Consider the following 22,415-nt stretch of genomic DNA (forward strand, 5'->3'; position numbering starts at 1 on the left):
ATGGTGAACTTTGTCCTCCTCCCTTTAACTTGCTCACCCATCCTTAATGTATAGGAAATCAAGTTCCTGTTTCTATAAGTCAAGGAATGGCTTTCAGAACTACATAGGAAGAAATGAACAGCCACAGTGATTGAACACACAGGTATTTGATTTTATTCACTTGAGGGGTTGAGGGGGAAACCTACATCACTCCCCTTCAGACCCCCACACTGCAGAGGCCCAACCCTGGCCACACAAAGCTCATTAATACTACCATTAACTCAAAGTACATGAAGCCCAAGAAGAGAACCCTCTTCCCATCTCAGAATAGACAGCAATGGGCCAAACTGAAGTTCTGCAACTCTTTTGCCCAGGAAAGGAGCAAGTACTTTAAGACAAATTTGCAATAGTCAAACAGTGCTTTTTCAGAACTGTGGGAGCAAAAACTGAGAAGTGGAGCGGAGCCTAAGAGATTTCCAGCAAATCCATGCAGACATTTACCTTCTTAGGAAGCATAAGAGGAAGTCAACTGCACTAACAAATACTGGTGAATATGAAAGTGGGCAACGTGCCGTTTCTTCAAAAAAAAAGGTCAAGCCCCCCTTGTAAGCTCACTTCCTTCTCCAGCCAGGGGATCTTACTGAAATCCCTGATATTGCTCCACTGCACTGCTAGTGGTCACTCTCCCATTTCATGGTTTCGTACTCCATGGAATACAGCAGACTGATGAAAGCTTCAAGATGAACTCACAACTGCATGAATCATGCAATGTTAAGTGCAAAATGGTTACAACAGCAAGCTCTGTTTCACATGGACTTAGTGCTCCAGTGCATTGAGAATATTCCACTTACAGTGGAAAAGTATAACCAACTTTAAGATAGGATAAAGCATGCAGACGCAACAGGGTGCTCTCGGGGTAGAATACTTCCCCCCAAGTGGGAAAGCAGCCTTGTAGTATGGAAAGGGGCACTAATTTTAAACCTGCTTCAGCTCCTCTTTCACTAATGGAAGTGGAACTGGTTTGAGAAAAATCCCAGAATTCTAGGTTAGAAGGAGCAAAGGGACAGCAATCAATCTTGAAAAGGAGAAGCGTTTCTTTCCCTTCCTCACGCAAGCACACAGAAAGGCTGTGACATCCAGGCAAGTCAAAATTCAGAGAGGGCAGAGAAGCAATGGTTGCATGATGGGAACAGTGTGCAAGTGAGCAGAGTGGGAGATATAAACCCGCTCATTTCATTCTCCATTTCCTTAAAAGATCTAAAAAAAAAATCAGAAACTACCAATGAGGCAAAGCAGTCGGTTACATGAAATGACACATCTGATGATCGCCCCTCCTTCCCACTGAAGAGACTCCTTCCATGGCGGTGTGGTGCCGTAGTGGGGTATAATTCTCCAGCCATTGCCATGGTTGCACAATACTGTGAGGATTTTCTAAGCTCAAACATGTCATGACCCGTTACTGCTTGTTTTAGGTTTTGTCTTTCAAGTCATAGTCCTCAAAAGGGCTACGCCTGTCACATTAGTTCAAAGAAGCCGTAAGAATTATCTTAGGCAGAAGTGGGAACTTCCCCTTGTTCTAGAGGACAGCCTGGATGCTAGGGACTTCCCCAGCAGTGCACTGCTTACTGCCCTTTCTCCCCATGCAGAAGTGTGAAGTGTATTAAAGACGACCTCCTGCTTCCACAACATGCATTACACCAACAGCAACCAGGGAGCAGTTTAAAAGCGCAAAGAGTAGCTCCACCGTGGCCCAGAGGGATGTTCTCTGGAAGGACCCATGAACTCCATTGACTGGAAGCTGGATTTTGAAAGAATATTGTGTCTATTACAAAACAATGTCCATAGAGGTTTTGAGCAAATGCCAGCCATGTCCATTTCTCCTTCTGTTCTCAAGCAGCCCCCAATCATGCTCAGCTGAAAAGTAATCCTGTTGAGATTTTTCCAGGTGAGCTCAAGGTGCAAGTGGTGTTTCACCAGCAGCTATGAGATGCACATTCCCCTGAGTCATCAATACGAACCATACCGATCCTTAAAATAAAGAAAAGGGGGAGTTGGGGGAGAAAAAAGAAAGAAAGCTTAGCAAATTGGAAGCCGTCTAGGTGTGTGCACACTAAATCCAGTCCAAAAACAATCAGCTGAATATCATGCCAAGAGATACATTTCCAGGTATGAAAAAATTAAGTCCATCGAGATGAGTTCTAACGGCCCTTTGAACTTTCAGCATTATGCAGGAAAGAAAGAAGCCTGACATGATTGAAGAAACCAATGTTGACTTTTAGTAGTCATGGCATTCCATGTGGAAGATGGGCACAACATCTAACTTCCTCCAGGCTACTGGGACTTCTCCTGCTCTTCAAGAATTCTCAAATGTTATTGTCAGAGGATCTGAGATTACTTCTGCCAATACTTTTAATAATCTTGGATGTAGATCAACTGGCTCTAGGCTTGAATTCATTCAGAGTAGCTTTTGACACAAAATAAATAAATCTCTTTGTCTATTCTATGTTGTGTTTCCCTCTTGTACTGTCTTTTCCGCTTCCCCCAGGTGTAGCACTGTTTTCCTATTAGCATTTTGCCATCTTCTCCACATAGTGGCCCTACCATTTCCTTGTTTTTCCCCTCAGCTGTGGACATAGCCAAAAAAGACATTTTAATTGTTTTTAACATATTTAGCAATTCTGACGTCATTCTGTGCTTTAGATTTTCTGACTTACTCTCTATACATATAAGCTAGTCTTCTGAATTTCTTTGGTGATTTCCCACTTTTTCCATTTTTCTACATGGTCCTTTTAAATCTTAACTCACTTTAAAGTTCTTCAGACATTGATTTTTTTCACATATAGATATTATTTGTTTTAATAAAATAGTTACTGAAGCACATTGAATTGTTCTTCTTTTTGTGTAGATCCTATCCCCATTCTTTCCATATTCTTTCTGCCTCTGGTACTAAAGTTTCTGTTAAATACCCAGGAAAACATCTGTTTCTTTAATTTAAGTATATATGTATGTTGTAAGCTGCTAACATTTGAACAAAAGAAAATCTGTAGAACTCACATGGTGATTCCAGCACTGTGACATTGGACAATACATGTTCAGTGGAGTACATTATATAAACCCACTTGCCATTCTTACACTGCACATACGTACTATTTCCCCATATCTCACCTGGAGAGAATTCATCACACCATTGGCCAGAACAGCCATCTTGCCAGCGACGGATTTCACCCCTTGCTTGAACTGGGCAATATCAGCAGCAGGCAGTACATTTCCAATTGACACACCACCTATTAAAATTATTTATTTTCATTAAACTGTTAGAATCTTGCCTGACATCTAAAGATCTCAGGACAACATACAATAAAATCAACTTGACCAATGTAAACATGGGATACCCTATCAGAAGCAGCATAGCCCTTTGTCTCACAACACATTTTTTAAACAATGTAAACAACAATTGGCTGCTGTTCATTTTCTGGTCCCACTTCAAGGTGCAGGTTCTTACCTGCCTACCTGTGTGACCACATCTCTGTTTACGAACCCACGTGATCTCTTCGATCATCTGGAGAGGCCCTGCTCTCGCTCTCACTCCTGCCCCCTTCGCAGGCATGATTGGTGGGGACGAGGGAGAGGGCCTTCTCTATGGTGGCCCCCCGAACTCTGGAACTCACTCCCCAAGGATATCAGACAAGCCCCCAAATTGGCATTCTTTAGGAGGAGCCTGAAAATGCGGCTGTTCCAGTGTGCCTTCTCTGAATAAAGGAAACAATGCCCTGTTCTGACCAAATCGCTGCCAAATGTCCTCAGAAGGACTATCTACCTGTTGGGTTGATCTCCCTACATTACCCTTTTAAAACCCCTGCTTAGATATACCCTACCTCTGTTCACGCCCAGTGTTTGTTTTTAAATTTTTAATCTATTACATCTGGCACGGCCATGGTGTTTTAAATTTTTTTGTGTTACTGATTATATGTTAGTTATATTATTTGTTCTGTTTTATTTGTTTGCTGCTTTGTTGTTTTACTGATGTGTTGTTGGGCTTGGCCTCATGTAAGCCGCCCCGAGTCCCCTTGGGGAGATGATGGCAGGGTATAAATAAAGTATTATTATTATTATTATTATTAAATCATATCAAACAATTTAATAAGTTAAAAGAAAACAGAAAATGAGCTATAGTAGTTTACTATGTGTGCATGTGCACAAAAGCAATTAATTAGGCCCCAAAACATTGAGCAAACTGCTGTGCCCCACCTCAAGCTGAAAGGAGAGGCAGGCATTAAATAATAATAATAATAATAATAATAATAATAATAATAATAGTTATTGTTATTATTGTTGTTATTATTAACCATGTTTTCACTTGGTGCTGGAATGACAGCAACGTTAGCACCAATTGAGCCTTAAGATGAGGCATTTCACAACTGATGCTACAGCAGAGGCGGCCTTCTCTTCCCACCAGCACATTGTCCTGACTGATAGGACACAGAGAAGGACCCCTCCAGCAGACCTCAATGTCTATAGGAAAATAATGATGACAGGATCATATCAGACAACTGCACTAGATTAAGAAGTAGCATTTCTTACAAAAACCTAGCCCACCACCTGCACACCTGTGTTCAGATTTATTCACAACATTTCATAACCCCAAGTTCAATTTAACTCAATCTTCCATACCAAGAGGCAAATGAAAGGAGTTGTCAAAACCACCTAGCTTCCCACAGCATTGGTAGAAGGACTGTGCTAGTCCCTTGGCTACTGTCCCCCAACACAGGGCTCCCAATGAACACTTCTCTCAGACTGTTTGCTGACCTACCTGAGTTCACTGTCTCAGATTCACCAAAGAGATCAGCTGAACTGATGGCGTTGCTGCCTGAAAGTTGCTGGAGTCGAGATCTGGCTTCATACTGGAAAACCAGAAAAAAATGCAAGGTACAGGAAACTGTTTTGGAGATGGCTTGAAGGAGACTAAAGGATAGAGGAATCACACAGAACTAACCTCAGCATCAGCTTCCCGTCCAAAGAACATATCAGATGAGATGGCTTTGGCCCCTGCAAACTTCTGCCGAGCTTCATTGGACTCCACTACCGATATCTTGCTCTCTGTCTCTCTTCTGTTAATGGGTCTGAGCAGAAGACAAGGGAGGAGACACTAAAGAGCATTCAGTACAACAGTAAAGAACATGCCTTGTGCCCTGCTTGATACAGACAAATACAGCCACAACTATGACAAATTGAATTATGTCAAACCATCTTCTCTGCTAAGAGACAGGCCATATACTTGTTCATCAACCAGCCTTTCCAATCTAGGACACTTTAGATCAATGGTTCTCAACCTGTGGGTCCCCAGGTGTTTTGGCCTACAACTCCCAGAAATCCCAGTCAGTTTACCAACTGTTAGGATTTCTGGGAGTTGAAGGCCAAAACATCTGGGGACCCACAGGTTGAGAACCACTTCTTTGATGAATTGGGACTACAACCACCACAATAATAGGCATGCTGGCTGGGGATAATGGGACCCACAGTCTCAAAAGTAGTCTGGTTTAAAGAACAATTCTTGTCTTAAGTCAACAACAGCACATTCATTCTATCCCCTAGAAATTCAAATATTTAGTTCAACAAATTATTTATTTTTTCTCCATTTTACAAGTGTTTTGACTCCTTTTGTTATTTGGACAGTGCTCAGAACAGATGCACTGTGAAGCATAAAGGGGTGGTTTACGTTCAACCGCTGATTGAACAGTGACACCACATGCCTGTAAGGACTCTCTAGAAGTAAAGGTGACTGTATCTCATGCACTCTACCTGTCACCAATGGGCCGGATGCTGGAGATGGCAATGTCTGCCTCCTCTTCCCCTTTGTCCATCCCCCAAGAGGAGTTATCTGTCTCCCACTGTGAGCTGAAGGCATCGCCCAATGAAAAGGGATTATCCTTGTACCTGGAGAACAAAGAAGAGAGGGGGATTTATGCAAGCCACATGAAGAAGGATGAAGCAAGACCAAAGGAGTTGCCTACAAAGCTGTCTTACTTTGGTGGTCCAGATGTGAAGCTTCCGGTGTCTTCAAAGAGATCTAGCTGGGACCGTGTGGACTTTGCAGTTACTGGCGTTTCTTGTTCTATCACTTGCATCTCAGAGAGGACAGAGTGAGAAATGGAGCTGGGGAGGGAGTGGGGAAGCAGCACCAAATAAATGTCGAGTAGAACTCCATATATAATAATAATAACTTTATTCTTATAGCCAGCCACCGTCTCCCTGAAGGGACTCGGGGCAGCTTACACATGGCCCAAGTGCCAAAAACAGAAGATAAAATAAAACACAATTTAAAATACAGTTGAAAAAATGTATAGACATATTAAATGACAACTTAAAAATTCAATTAAAACAGCACTCATCAATGGATACTTCCTCCTCAACACTAGCACCAGTTTGCTACAAAAGGGACTAGATTTATTATCCTTATACCTCACTTTCCTTTAAAGACTCCAACATGGCAGGCACCAAGTAAAAGCATAAAGTTGAAAGCTGTTCTGGCATTAAACAGAACTGCTTGGCTTCAGTAAGGCTACTACACTGTTTTTTATGGAGTGTGCCTTGACCTAGGCCAGCTCATAGAGATCATAGCACAAACATATATAGGATTCTGACTGTAGTATGGAAAGCTTTGTCATTATTAACCCTATTCTCAAGGATGTCAAACACTCAATTTTATCGAGGGCCACATCAAAGGGACAATGCCTTCAAAGGGACAATGAATCTATGGACAGAAAATCTGAATACAGAGGGACAAGTATACTTTTTTACCATAGTGGCCAGTGCGCAATTTGGGCCCCAGATGTTACTAAATAACTACTCCATTATCCCCATATGGACTGGAGATGATGAGAATTGCAAGTCAGACATCATATTCACAAATAATAATAATAAAAAACTTTATTTGTACCCCAATCCATAACAGCAACAACAACAACAACTATTTTTATACCCCGCCACCATCTCCCTGAAGGGACTCGGGGCAGCTTACATGGGGACCAAGCCCAACATACAGCAAAATTTACCAGCTGAAACACAGTTAAAAACATAACAAAATATAACAAACAATCTAATTAAAACAAGTGAAAATGGCAAAATATAAAAACACTGTAAAACTGTATCAAGCCAATCTCAACAATGCTCCATTTCTTCAAGGGGACTTGGAGCAGCTTATGGCTTATCTATATTCACCCCCACCCTGACTAAACAGAACAAACTACAGCCTCCCAAATGTTACTGTATCCCAACTCCCCTCAGTTCTAGTCATGATGTCTAATGATGAGGAATACAGGAGTTGTAATCCAGAATCTAAAATGACACGGATCTGGCCCAAAGCCCTTGAGTTTGACACATGTACTGTATATCATGAAGAAGCCCTCTAAATTTTCTGCATGGTAGCTATGACAGTACTGCATATTCTTCTAATACATCTGGATTTATTACATTCTATAGGACTCTAATCCTATAGAATGTAATAAAGGGGCTCTGATGTAGTAAGACAGACTCCTTTGGAAAGACTGGGGCAGTGATACAGATCATATTCTCCAAAACAAGGCTCACTTTCCACAACTCACAGTTAACAGAATAGACTTGTGTTCCCTCAGCATGGTTTTCTAAACTACAATAGTCATATGTATTGAGACAGGAGAAAAACAGCTGCAACATGCACCCTCCTCTTGTTCTTTAAGAACAGCAAGTACCTCCTGGACACCAAGCCCATGCCCAGCCGCTCTGCCTGCTCACGCTTCTTCCCTTCCAGGTTTTGAAGTTTCTTCTCCTCCTTTTTCCGATCAATCTGCAGCTCCTGATACGCCAGTCTCATGGAGGCCACTCTGAAAGGGCAGCAATATCCATTAGCCATGGAGTTCAGATGGACTTTCTCTATGATACGTACACCTTATTCTCAATATCTCAAATTCTGAGGTTTGCACTTTTAAGAGGTTTATATAATAATAATAACTATTATTATTATTATTATTATTATTATTATTATTATGCTACCATCTCCCAAAGGGGGCTCGGGTAGCTTACAAAAGCACTCAGTAGTGTAGTAAATACACAAAATACAATAAAGTGCATAAGCATATAAAAATGGCAATGTAAATTTACATAAACAAATTTACATAAAACATGATATAAACCCCTGATTAATAATTAATCATGATTATTATAATTACTGATGTATTTACTGATATAAGTGGTATTTAAGCCTCTGAGTTCCATCAGAAGTTGACCACAGAATCACACTGGAGGACCTGAAAGATTTCCTCTAGGAATTTCTTCCTGTGTCATTATGTATGTGTATCACTTTCAATGCAACAACAGGTCAATTTCTACCCAACGCTTACCATAGAGTTGTGTTGGGAGATTCCTAGAGAGACTAATGAATTAAATCAACCAAAGTAAAACACAAAATTGAAGAGGGCCAACTGTAAAAGAAACTGTGCGGTATCATGACATATCTGTGCAAAGAACTAGCCATTTAAAAATGCTCAGACTAAGGTTGAGAACCCTTTTATTTTCGCCTTCTTCAAAGCAGCAGCTCGTCAGGTTAATAAATAGACCAATTTCTCTTTCTTTTAAGTTGTTACAGGTAGTTTCCACTCACAAGGATTCCTCTGCTTGCTTCTTGTACTCCGCAGCCTGCTGCTCCTTCAGTTTCTCAGCCACCTGTGCTTGCCGTTCAATTTCAGTGAAACTCTGGCTGCTCACTTTTTGTGCTCCAAGGCCTTTTTTGGCACCCAGCTGGAAGAAGAAGAACAAGAAGCATAATCAGGACTCCCCAAACCTCTTGAGTCATTAAAATCATCGCACCAGAGTTACAAGGGTATCTTAAAAGGAAGCTGTGCTAGGGGCCTCTTCGAAGAACCCAATCTAGAGTTTGTTTATTTAGCCATTTCCTGATCCATTTGAGTAACTCACTGCTTCTTGAAAAGGAAGGAAAGAACAAGTGATAATTGTATTACATCATAAGGACTGCTAAATTGAGGTTTCACTGTTCCCTTGCCTGCTATACTGGAAGAAGGGATATGAATACTTGAAATGTTGAGTGTTTGCCTTGACACATACCAGGTTTCCCAATCTCACTTCTTTATATCCGCCCTGAGTCCCTTTGGGGAGATAGAGCAGAATAGAAATTAATTATTATTATTATTTTGTCATGGGAAACAATAGATCCACTGTGTGGTCTAGTGATCTGAGTGACGGTCTGGGACTCTGGGATACCAGAGTTTGAATCCCATTTAATAATTCAAGTCTCTCTGGACAACCTTAAGAAAGTCACATACTACGAAAACAGCAATAGCAAAACCCCTCTGAACAAATTTTGCAAAAAAAAAATCCTAGAAAACCAGTTTATTTGAAAGGCGAACAGCAGTCACGGTCAACTGTAATGAAATCCAGGCAAGAATGAAACAGTGATCCTGGACAGACCACGAGGCCAACAATTCTCTGGATCTGCCTTTTCCAGATAAGAGGCTCACAGCTCTTAAGTGACCCTATATTCAATAAACTTGAAACAGACGGATTTGATTTTCAGAGACAGCTAGACATGTTTCTTACCATCAGAGTCTGGTAAGAAATCTGACATTTTGTCAGTTCAGACATTTATAATAGCCATTAAGTGAACAATTCTCTGTTGAGAAATCCAAAATTATACTGTAATTCAGATCCAAAATTATACTGTAATAAAGAATATCAAATGATGAGTCAAATTCTGCCCATCTCAAAAAGGCACTCAACCTGAATTGATCATTTGCAGGCTCTGCTGTTGGTTGATTCTCTTGATCCTCAATTATTATTCCAAGTTGGAGCTTTTTGTACACTGGACTGAGCTTTATCTCTGTTAATGGAATCTAGATGTATTTCAAAACACCTCCAAGCCCAGTGGTTGTTTTTTCCCATTGCACCATTGACTGACACCATATTTTTGCCCTTGGCAGCTATTTATTTTTTATTTCCTGAAAATTTGCTAGGGACTGGCACCAGTCTAGAGACCCCCACTTTAAGTGGCACTCTCCTAGCCTATCCACTGTGGCTATGAGGGCTTTTTTCCACTTTGCTTTTTGCTAAGTCACCAAAACTCAGCAAAAAGCAAAGAGGAATAAGTGTTAACAATGTCTTTGGAGGTTAGAGTCTCTGCATTTCTGGGATGAAACTTGTTTGAGCTGGCATTAAGTGGTACAGGCTAAGTCATAAGCAGTCTAATGCCTCAAGTCTAGAAATCATGTCAAAATACGTTTAAATAAATATGATTCGCTGTTATATCCAGTACTTTGTAAAAACTTGGCTTTGGGATCAGGCTTTTGGAGAATAGTATAGTGCAATAACAGATATGTGCAATGACTACGGAATGTCTTTGGACTACAATTATGAATGGCGTGATTTATATTGAATGTAATGTTTTTTAAATGCTTAATATGTATTAATATAATTTTAATTTTAATGTTACTGGAATTGTATATGTTTTAAGGCATTGAATAATTGCCTATATGTAAGCCACCTTGAGTCCCCTTCAGGGTAGAGGAAGGCAGGGTATAAATAGGGTAAATAAATAATTTTTTTTTCTATTTTCCAATATTTTATAAACTTTACAAACCGGGTGCTGTGACCATTGCCTAAATGATGACATTGTTCTCCATTACATCTTTAAGTGCTGTATAGACTTACAGAAGGTATATGCAGAATACAGAAGACATAAAGATGATAAAATAGGATATGAAATTTTCACTGGAATGCAATGGCAAAGTGTGACACCAAAGAATCACTGAGCTGTGAATGGACCAAGAAGCAAAACTCCCATGAGGAAAAAGTGGATGCTTGCAGTAAGAGAGAAACCCCCTTTAGGGGACATACCCCTTTCTTTGTAGCCCCAGGCTTCTTCTTTCCAATGAGGGAAGGTTTTATTTCTGCAACAAGAATAATGAAGAATGAGCAGGGTTACAAAACAGCAATAGATAAGCTGCTGTTAGTACTGACGCCTGCAGCAATAGTTTAAAAGTTGTACTGCACAGGGGCTGCTAGTGTGCCATATGCATGGTTAATGTACCCAGCAGCAAAGCGCAGGAATGCACACCCAGCCTGACAGGCCACACCATGCAATGCCAGAGTAATCTCCTCTTGGGCCTTTTCTCCTGGTCAAGAAACAGCACAAAAGGTCATGCCACGAAGCTGTGCTTCAGATAATACAGTTTAGAAAAGAGACTTCATTGCCCAAGAAATAACAGGCCCTACAGTAAAAATGGCTGTGTTGGAATTCAGAGTTTGGGGGCATTGGATCTGTCCGTGAGAAGAGTCCAACAATAGAGCAACACTGTAGAGCTGTTTTCTGGGAGATTTCCCAGCAACTGCAGAGAACTAAAGCAGCTATCAGGTTAAGGGCCTCCCAACTTTAGCCACGTACTTCCAACTAGCTGACTGCAAAAGTGTAAAGAGAGCAGGATGTATTCCCAATCTCACTGGTGAGGATACATATAGCAACTTCCTTCTCATTTGGAATAAAAACAGGCAAACACTGGGCTGTAGCACAGAACTTCAGAAAGGGAAGGCAAAGGCACCACAAGTAGCCAGTGTAAGCTGTTAGCCAGTTACCTCTGGCAGGAGCAGCCCCTTGTCAAGACAGACACATGGATGCGTCTGAAGGGAAAAAAGACATGCATATATTGGATACTAAATTTAAACCTTTAAATGCATACTCTTTCCTCAAGCTCAAAGAAAAAAGGGCCGAATGGTGTGAGCTATTTAATTTAAAAACAGAACGGCATGGATAGGGACAGACTCTCCTTTTTGAAAGTTTCTGAAGGTGGGGAAGCTGTAGCTATTGATTTCTTGCTTTTCCAATGATTCTGGCTATGGGATCTTTGAATTCCTTCCCATACTATGATTCTATAGTTCTGCAAAGAAAGCCTAATGGCTTAAATCCACCTACAGTGCCAGAAGAATCAGATAAAGTTGATATCAGAAATGCTGATTATCCTATACAGCATCTTTAAATTAAGTAGCATTGTTAATGGAAACTACCTGATGAAGTTGAATGGTGAGGCACTTCTGATTTAAAAAATACTTACCAAGAGGCCCCTTGGGAGAAGTGCTCAGTAAATCAATAGAAGGACCATGATCAGACTCTGCAATAAAAATATGCAAGTATGTTTTTTAAAATGGAAGCTACAGTTCCTTGGATACTTGTAATTGCATTTTAGAATCACTAGAGCAAAGTGTGGAATAAGAATTCCATGGGCTTCGTGGAGCCCCCGGTAGCGCAATGGATTGAACCCTTGTGCCGGCAGGACTGCTGACCAATAAGTCAGCGGTTCAAATCTGCGGAGAGTGGGATGAGATCCCTCTGTCAGCTCCACTTCCCCGTGCAGGGACATGAGAAAAGCCTTGCACAAAGATAGTAAATCATCAACCATCTGGGCCTTCCCTGGGCAATATCCTTGAAGACAGCTAATTCTTTCACACCAGAAGTGACTTGATTGTGCTAAAAAAAAGAATCCAACTCCAAATTCCACAAATGCCTCCATTTTTCTGGTTTCCAGTACAATATAGCTACAACAAGTGGCAAAGTTGTTGTTCCCTCCCCCATTTTGGAGGCAAGAGAGGAAAACTGAGGTATTTTGGTGGATGGGGGTGCAGCTCATGGGGAGTCAGGGCAGGAAATGGCCCTAGTTCACATGCAGTTGCCCATCTCTCTATTAGAGGTCCCAGCCTCTTTTTCCCTCTTGAAACTGGTGTTCTAGGTATATTGTTCATCTCTAACAATACCACCATTCAGAAAACACTGGAAGTCATATTGACAAAACAATTGACTTGTAATAATAACCCTCATTTTTAATAAAAAACAAATTCCCATCAGAATGTTAAAAATTCCTGGGGAGATGCTATGGCATGCATCAGTCAATAAAGCAATTTCCTTTTCTCCTTTAATCATACTACGTCAAAGTTTTAATCACCATCCATTTCCGACTCAAGCCTGTTTCCACCCACGCCTAGGGAGATGAAGTGCAAAGAAAAGCTAAGCATTTGCTTTCAGTAAAGATACTCACGTGGGGTTTCCTCACTGCTTTCAGGTGGTTTAGATACTTTCTCCAGCTCCAGTGAAGCTTCTGTCATGCCCTGGCCTATCTCAGTCACGTCCCATGTGTTACAAGCCTTAAAAGAAAATGAGCCAACGTTCAGGAAGAATCAATAATGTTGATAAACCATCATAATTAGATCACAACCCAAAGGAGCAATAGGGTTATTATAAATCCTGGCTTAATGAGGTACTAATTTAAAATGAAGTAAACAAGGAGCTAGCAATTATCATCAATGTCCTTTATATGCTCCAAAGCAATCACAACATAGCTCCTGAGAAATAGGGGAGGCCACCACACTGTATATACAGGGTTCTTTAAATCCAGTAGTATTCCCTGGATGGTTAACAGCTGCACAGTTATACTCCCATGACAAGGCCCCTGGGACTAGCAATACTGTTCTATAAATATTTACCGAGAAGTGCCACTTAAATTAATGGGGATTCCAGCTGAGGGGTCAAAACAGAATCTTGTTTCTATCCCACAGAGGAAGCATTCCAGACAAAAAACACATTACTGCCCTGTGCCTCTTCACAAGTATGGATGTGTGCAAGCTCCTAAGCCCTGCAACAAATATCATACCCAGATTCCTAGATCTTTGCACATTGAGTATGAGGTCTATATACACGTTACAGCTAAATGTGTAAGATTACACAGCTTTTCTGGCCATGCAGAGACGTCTTGGAAACTTACAAGCACGACCGGGGGGGGGGGGGGGGGGGGAGAACAATCATCTGCTTTGCTTCTACTACTATAAAGGATGACTATATAATATGGGAAGTTACATGGAAAAGCATAGATTTTGTGAGCATTCAGCACCCAATGTCTTCAGACAGATTCTTGAAATAGCAACTCTGCCTGAGACACGCCAGCAAACCACTGAGCAAAACAGACCACCATTCTGACTCAATGTGGCACAACTTCATATATGTCAATTAAGTCCACAACTTTTGGAGAGCAAACCTAATAAATATGCCAGACCCATACAAGATTAATTATTCAAACTGATTTTGAACAACAAAAACCAGTTTTTTTAAAAAAAATAATAATCAATTCATAGTTTTATGCAATGCTCCCAGATAAGCGATCAAGAAACCCTGAAAGAAAGCGAATCTCCAACCTGATGCCTCTTACCTGTGTATGTTCTAGAAAGAAATCAGCATCACTCTTTTCAGGGGAGTGGCCTGGAGTTCCACTCAGCCCATCAATTAGAAGCTGAAACAGGAGAAGATGACCCAATGAATTTACAGCAAGCAACATGATCCTTCTTCCATTCTAAGGAGAAACTGCCTCATCTGCACTTACATCATTCCCATACTTGGCCATGGCAGCACTTGCCAGCTGCCGGATCTTCTCTCGGTACGTCTGAGATGCACGGCTATTGTACTTGGCACTGGCATCTGTGGTGGTGCAACCATGCTGGCGGAAAAAAGCAATCTGGGCAAAGGGGAGGAAATGCAATTTTAGCTTTAAAAAATTAGTCAAAGAAGTGAACAAATTCCTTGCAACTAAAGAACCCAATTCCAGTCATGTAGCTGCAATAATTTAGCATTTCATTGGAATTCATCAACTTGTTTCACTTTATAGATCGACAGCTTTTGGGGTACTTTTTCAAGAACACAATACCAACATCTCCCCCAATCATGGCATCCTTCAAAAAAGTACATGCCCCAAAAGTCCAAGCCTGTAATCAAAGAACAACTTCAAATGGCTCCTTACCGCATTAGCATTACTTCCCACTTGCATACATCTCAGCTGAAACCAGGTCCAACTGGAATCAAGCTCTGTAGATCTGACAAGAGAAGAAAAGTTGAAATCATGGTTTCAGATCAGAGTCAAATATTTGTTTCGTCTTGAATTCAAGGTGTTGTAAAGACTGTTATTTAGCTACTAAAGTGTTCACATTAGGCAACACATGGATGAACCTATTATTTAAATATGCCTAGCTATCTTGGATCACAAACTTTCTTCTCTACCATAAAAGATCAAATGCCAAACTACTAAAAAGAGATATGGCAAAGCCCCAAAAGAGCTACAAATTTCTAGATGGGTAAATTCATACATATCAACAAACATGAAAGCTGTTTGTTAAATAATACATTATATTCTTCAGCACTTACTGAAAAGCATTTCACTCTCAGTAATACAGCATAGACCCTAGGGTTGTTGACAGCTACTTCATATCAACTTCTTATACATGTTCTTGCAAGTTTTGTTTAAATCTACTGTCTATATTTCAATAAGAACATAATTAACGTAATTATATTGGGCTCTTAGTATCCACAGGAGTTTGGTTTGATAATTGATAACCCCACACAGATAAGAAAAAAACCAAATGCTCAAGTCTCTATTAATGAAATTGTATAGGACACCAGGGGAGATGGAACCAAGTGTCAGTTGCCATTCTTTGGGCTACCTTCCCTCTGAGAGCATGCCAGCCACCCATGTTTGCCTTTGAGGAAGCAGCTCCAGTGCTTCTGCTTGTCCCTTGCAGGACAAATGAGCAGGTTCACCAGAAGCAGGAGACCCTGAAGAATGGAAGTCAGGACTTTGTGCTGCCTCCACTGTTGCCCTACCTCTAGTTCATGGGAGTTGTTTTCTGGTGTAGAATGGAGAAATAGGACAGAACCTTCAGAGAACCCGAGTTCCTGCTGAAAATGTTGTGGCCTTGCCTTGCACATTTATTTAAGTCCAAGAATTCAGAGGCACAAGAAATTGGTTCTCTGTCACCCATGATATTTGCCCTCATCTCAAGATTCCATTTATCTCGATATGGTCCAATCTACTGTAAGACACCTAGAAATCAATCTTTTTTTAAATTTTCACATTTCTGTCACATGATCTAGCAATGAGAAGAGGTTTATACAAATCCAAAATGCCTTAAGTCTCAAGAGGATAAAGGTCTTCTATTTACATGATTCAATTCAAACACAGAATTTCACTTCTATTTATTAAAGCTGTGAGCATTTTAAATAGAGAAGAAATTTAAGGGTTAAAGAGATTATGCTACAAGATCAAGGAGTAGAGTTAAGTAGAAACAGTGCAGGTACTCTTACCATCTTTATCTGACCTACTTCTGGGACACTAAGTGCTAGCTTTCAATCTCCAACAAAATAGTGAAACGAAACAAGTAAATAGATATAAAAAAGGACAAGCAAAAGGATCAAGAGATTGATTCAGTTCCTTATGTGGAAAGATCAAGTCAGGGTTATTCAGCTTAGAAAAAATGTAAGGAGAAAAATCAGGGAAAACAGACACTAGCTACAGCTCCATACTTTTGATGCAGAATAAATTTATCAGTTAGTGGCTACAACTACTGCAACATCAGTTACTGTCTCCAAACAGAAGTAAGGAAGATTATTTTCCTAATAACTGTAATAGTTATGTCATGACATTCTAAGTTTTGTACAGGTAGAAACATGTAAGGCATTATCTATAACGTAAAACAAAATAAATGATGTTACTGAAGCCAAAACGTTTCATATTCTTTTTAAAAATTCTACTGAATCAAGGCATGTTTTGGACAAGAAACAGATTTTAGCATGCAATAAATGTCCTAAATTTAATTGAATGTCTTTTTATTGGACTCTGATTGGTGATTCTCAAGCTCAGGTAGAGCTCACAAACTTAAGTTCCTCCTAGTAAACTTTGTTCTCTATTCCTCTAATGGCAAAAACCAACATTTAACCATCCCCCTTTTTTACATCATAATCAAGAAGGATTTTGGTATAACAAATGTGTATTTACTATGAATCCTATATCAAAATTAGGATATGAGGAGGATTTTGCTATTGTTATGTTCCTCAAAGATGAACTGACCAAACATGTTAAAATGGGCAAAAGACTTCAGAAAACATGTAAAATCAATTCAGTTACAATCAGACAAAATGCTGGAGACATACAGTAAATGAAGGCAACCACTTGTTCTCTAGACCCTTGCTCATCCTGGCTAACTAAGTCAGCCAACAGAGGTACTCCTGGTCAGCCAGAAAGCAGATCAGGGTATAGGGTTACAGCCTTGAAGAGAGAGGTTTGCAAGTTGAGGGTGATCCTGGATTCACTGCTGACTTGGAACCCCATTAAAACTTGCGCGCCAGCCACACCCGTACCTTGAAACCCCAGACTTGGCCATGGTAGTCTATGCCTTAATCACATCCCTTGTGGACTACTGCAACGCTCTCTACGTGGGGCTGAGAATAGTTCAGAAGCTTCTACTAGTCTAGAGATTGACAGCCAGGTTACTAACTGGAGCACTGTATACGGAGAGAACCACTCCCCTGTTACGGCAGCTCCACTGGCTGCCGGTCCACTTCTGGCCTAAATACAAAGTGCTGGTTATTACATATAAAGTCCTAAATGGTTTGGGCCCAATCCGGCTCAGGCACTGCAGTCTGCAGAGGAGGCCCTGCTCTTGGTCCCACCCCCATTTCAAGTGCAGCTGGTGGGAACGAGAGAGGGGGCTTCCTCCATTATCACCTCCTGCTTCTGGATCTCTCTCCCCAAAGAGGTAAAAATGTCCTCCACCTTCCTCTTGTTTAAAAAAACTGAAAACACAATTATGTGCTTATGGAGAGGAGGAGGAATAGAACATCATGTATTATATGTTCAACTGGAAACAGGCTGACCTACCCTGGCTTGTTGAGCTGCAGTACTTATTTAATAATTTTAAATTATTTCAGTTTTATTAGATCCTTATTATGTGGGTGTATGTTTGACTGATTTGGATTATGTTCAATTTAACTATTGGAATATCTTGTTTTGTTGTCATAAGTTCTTATATTGTTTTGTTTATTGGTTTTAGTTTGGTTGTTTATTGGTTATTGTTCATCTTTGGCATTGAACATTTGCCATTTTTCTGTTGGAAACTGCTGTGAGTCCCCTCGGGGAGACAGGGCAGGTTACAAATAAAGTTTTTATTATTTATTATTATAAAGCATGGCAACAATCTGTCCCAAGTTGAAGAGGTGAAAGAGAGCCCTATGCCTGATACAAGTCATCCTTCCAGAAAACCAGCACTCACCGGATAAAGCTGAGATGCACACCGAGAGACCGATGAACTCCAGAACAGTCGATACAGAGAAACACTCCATATGTAACACTGGCCCAGCTTGGGTTCTTTGCGCCGCAGTCAAAGCAGGACTACAAGAAAAAAAAAAGAAAGGCTTACAAGATAGCAATGTAGTACCAAGAGAGCAGGGGGAATGTACATAGCACAATGTGTGTATACTAACTTATCTAACCCAGTATCCTCTATCCTCACAGCATTCTATAAAACGTTCTCATTAGCCAGGAGGGCTGGATCAATCATTCAAATATTTTTTTCTCTATCCAGGAGCTTACCAGTATGGAGCAACACTTAACAGTTTGCCTTCCTTTTGTTTTGTTTTGCAACTTGCTGATATAAAGATAGCCATATTGCTTTTTGTTTCTGTTCTAGATTAATTCAGAAGCCCCCAAGCTTTAACAAGAGCAGTCGCTCCCAGGCTGCCAAGATCTCGCCAGCAACCTGAAAGCTGATACCTTGACACATTTGCACTGTACTGCAGTGACCACACAGATGGAATAGGGAAAATGTAAGAGATTAGTTGGGCAGATATGTGGAGAAGAGAGGCAACCTAAAAGAGAATTAGATTGGAGAGACAGAGAGAAAGGAGGCCATCCACTGTTCACAGAGAAGGGCAAACCAGAGAATGATGATCAGAATCTGGTTATTGATGATGAGAATGAGATAGGCCTGGCTAATCCACCAGGCCAGGTTTTCAAAACTCTGGTTTGTTTCTCCTACTTTTTTCCTACAACAGGCTGAGCATTCCTTATCTGGAATTCCAAAATCTGAAATATAGAGAAAATGTGTCTCCACAGAAGCTTTCTCACCAATTGAGATAGTCTGGGATGATACAAATCAGACATTTGTTATTGTTATCATATCACTGCTAATATAATTTTAAAGAGTCAGTATAAGGAATAAGTTTTAATGTTTATAGTGGAAATTGCTTATTGTACTTTTAAAAGTTGTATATTATTTGATGTCATGGCCTATGGCTGGTACAATAAACAATTCATTCACATTCATCTACATTGTTTCCCTAAAAAGCCAAATTTTTCAAAATCCAATTATCACAGAGGCTGAAAGTAGGGAGGAATGTTCTGAACAGGGGGCACAGACAGCAAAACAAACACCATAGGGGCATTAACACTTCCCAATCCAAAGCTTGCTCATACATATGAAATATGGCTGGAGATACACTTTAAATTGTACCTCTTCCGACTTATAAACAAATTTAACTTAAGAACAAATCTACCCATCTTGTTCATAACTTGGGGACTGCCTGTACTACCAAATCAAAACTGTCTAGATGGGTGACTGAGATAGGGCCCTTCCACAAAGCTCTATATCCCAGAATATCAAGGCAGAAAATCCCACAATATCTTCTTTGAACTGGGTTATCTGAGCCCACATTCAGATGATGTGGGATTTTCTGCCTTGATATTCTGGGATATAGAGCTGTGTGGAAGGGCCCTCAGTGATTCCTTTGCTTTTTGGTGGCTCAGTGCACACCACCTTTTTTTCTATTCACATAATAATTAAAATATTGTGAAAAATACAGACCATGTATTTAAGAGATATATGGCACATCAATGAATCTGGGCTTAGGCCTGGATCTTATCTTCAAGATAATTTGTTATATAATGTATTTCGTTGATTCCTAGATGCCATCAATTGTAAGATGGACACTAATTCCAGTACCAACAGGAAAAAAAACAGCCCCTGTTTTTCCATTTTATATGGGGGGAAAAGTGAATCTTAGAAGTGAAGAAATCCAGTAAGTACATACAAATACTGGTTACTGAACATCCCCCTCCCCCCAAAAAAATTCAAAATATCTTTTATGGGGTATATTCAACCTGTATTAGGCCTGATGGGACTCTTAAGGGAGCTGAAAGCCTTGCACTGGGGGTCCATATACTTGTTGGAGTGTTGTGAGTTTTCCGCGCTGTTTCAGAAGCATTCTCTCCACATCTATGGAAGGCTTCCGCAGAGGTTATGAGGTCTCTTGGAAGTTAGGCAAGTGAGGTAGGATGTCCAGGGTGAAAGAATTCCACACACTGTGTGAATGTTGCAATTGGCCACCTTGATTAGCATTGAATGACCTTGTAGCTTCAAAGCCTGGCTGCTTCCTGCCTAGGGGAAAACTTTGATGGGAGGTGTTAGCTGGACCTGGTTGTTTCCTGTCTGTTGTTGTGTATTCATTTGTATTCCGTGGTTGCCTCCATAGTTAGGCAATTGACACCACTTTAGCTGTCATGACTCAATGCTATGCAATCATGGGAGTTGTAGTTTCAAAAAGCTCTTTAGCCTTTTCTGACAAAGGGCCCTTCCACATAGCCCTAATATCCCAGAATATCAAGGCAGAAAATCCCACAATATAGGCTTTGAACTGGGTTATCTGAGTCCACAAATCCAAATGTGAGATTTCCTGACTTTATTTCCTAGAATATTGGGATGTGGAAGACCCCAAAGAGTTATTTTGCCTCATTGAACGACAAATCCCAAGGTTCTATAGCAGTGAGTCACAGCAGTATCAAACTGCATTTATCCTACAGGGCAGACGCACTCCAGAAGCTCTGGAGCAGTGCAAATTCAGGCTACCATCCATCCCATGTTTTTACTGTCCCACCTCCACAAATGTACTTTTTCATTGCTATCTCATCCAGAGTTTTATCATTTTATGTCGTGCTTTTGGCCCGCCCACTGTGTTTTACTTTTCCTTATGTTATTTTGTACAGTTTATTTTACTTGATTGGTTTATTTATTTTATTGTGATGTTATTTTGTAGTTTATATTTTATGTTGCTGTAATCTATCGCTGGGCTTGGCCTCATGTAAGCCGCTCCAAGTCCCCTTTGGGGAGATGGTGGTGGGGTATAAATAAAGTTTATTATTACTATTATTATTATTATTATTATTATTATTATTATTTAGCTGAGGGCTGAGGGCTCTTCCACACAGCCATATAACCCAGAATATCAAGGCAAATAATCCACACACAATATCATAGAATCATAGAGTTGGAAGAGACCTCATGGGCCATCCAGTCCAACCCCCTGCCAAGAAGCAGGAAAATTGTATTCAAAGCACCCCTGACAGATGACCAGGTTTAAAAACCTCCAAAGAAGGAGCCTCCACCACACTCCGGGGCAGAGAGTTCCACTGCTGAACGGCTCTCACAGTCAGGAAGTTCTTCCTCATGTTCAGATGGAATCTCCTTTCTTGTAGTTTGAAGCCATTGTTTCGAGTCCTAGTCTCCAGCGAAGCAGAAAACAAGCTTGCTTCCTCCTCCCTGTGGCCCCCTCTCACATATTTATACATGGCTATCATATCTCCTCTCAGCCTTCTCTTCTTCAGGTTAAACATGCCCAGCTCTTTAAGCCGCTCTTCATAGGGCTTGTTCTCCAGACCCTTGATCATTTTAATCGCCTTCCTCTGGACACATTCCAGCTTGTCAACATCTCTCTTCAATTGTGGTGCCCAGAATTGGACACAATATTCCAGGTGTGGTCTAACCAAGGCGGAATAGAGGGGTAGCATGGCTTCCCTAGATCTAGGCACTATGCTCCTATTGATGCAGGCCAAAATCCCATTGGCTTTTTTTGCCGCCACATCACATTGTTGGCTCATGTTTAACTTGTTGTCCATGAGGACCCCAATATCTTTTTAACACATACTGCTCTCAATCCTGGCGTCCCCCATTCTGTATCTTTGCATTTCGTTTTTCCTGCCATATCTCCTTTGTCTTCAATTGTGGTTCCCAGAACTGGACACAATATTCCAGGTGTGGTCTAACCAAGGCAGAACAGAGGGGGAGCATGACTTCTGCTTTGAACTGGCTTATCTGAGTCCACACTGCCATATAATCCAGTTCAAAGCAGATGTGAGATTTTATACAGCTGTTTGGAAGAGACCTAATACTACAAAGCCTTTCAAAATGAGAGAAACTGCGAGAATATAAACCCGGGCACTATGAGAGAGAGAGATGCTGTGCCGCCCCACTGACCGACGATCCTTCCCAACTCATAGGCCGGCTCTTTTATTTGCCTTAAACCTGCCCACAATGTCACGCTCTAAAGGGCTGTCCTAACCACCCCAAGAAGGGAGGCAAGAGAGGCCTCCGCCCCGCAAAAACGACCCTTCAGCCTTCACCCCTCTCTCGAAATACCTTGTTGGGCGGCAATGCCCTCAGCCGCTTGAACAGTGTCTGAACTTCCGTCTTGCTGGGCCCGTCCGCCATGTTTTCTTCCTCCCAGCAGCCACCGCGGCCGGCGACGGGTCACCGCC

The 22,415-nt window shown here is 40.9% G+C and overlaps 1 protein-coding gene across 1 annotated transcript; it reads right to left on the minus strand.

Annotated features, from left to right (window-relative positions):
* Positions 1 to 130: 130 nt before the first annotated feature.
* On the minus strand, positions 131 to 22,411 carry ARFGAP2 (ADP ribosylation factor GTPase activating protein 2). Its single transcript, XM_060763550.2, has 16 exons — positions 22,297 to 22,411; positions 18,100 to 18,218; positions 14,799 to 14,871; positions 14,385 to 14,516; positions 14,214 to 14,294; positions 13,050 to 13,155; positions 12,072 to 12,128; positions 10,861 to 10,913; positions 8,615 to 8,751; positions 7,707 to 7,838; positions 6,004 to 6,132; positions 5,779 to 5,913; positions 4,973 to 5,099; positions 4,790 to 4,880; positions 3,145 to 3,263; positions 131 to 2,007 (listed from the first exon to the last, which is right to left on the minus strand). The coding sequence occupies exons 1-16, from the start codon at positions 22,366 to 22,368 to the stop codon at positions 1,987 to 1,989; spliced, it is 1,584 nt and encodes a 527-aa protein (XP_060619533.2). The 5' UTR covers positions 22,369 to 22,411; the 3' UTR covers positions 131 to 1,986.
* Between the last annotated feature and the right edge of the window lie 4 nt (positions 22,412 to 22,415).

The sequence above is a fragment of the Anolis sagrei genome, chromosome 1, assembly GCF_037176765.1.
Source record: "Anolis sagrei isolate rAnoSag1 chromosome 1, rAnoSag1.mat, whole genome shotgun sequence".
NCBI lineage: Eukaryota > Metazoa > Chordata > Lepidosauria > Squamata > Dactyloidae > Anolis > Anolis sagrei.

Excerpts from the sequence above, each read along its gene's own strand:
- ARFGAP2 (XM_060763550.2), bottom strand. The coding sequence starts at position 22,368 with ATGGCGGACGGGCCCAGCAAGACGGAAGTTCAGACACTGTTCAAGCGG. Across the intron at positions 6,133-7,706 it reads ATGGGCTTGGTGTCCAGGAG|CTCCATTTCTCACTCTGTCC; the intron begins GTACTTGCTGTT and ends CTCCCTCCCCAG. Across the intron at positions 4,881-4,972 it reads GACGGGAAGCTGATGCTGAG|TATGAAGCCAGATCTCGACT; the intron begins GTTAGTTCTGTG and ends CTGGTTTTCCAG.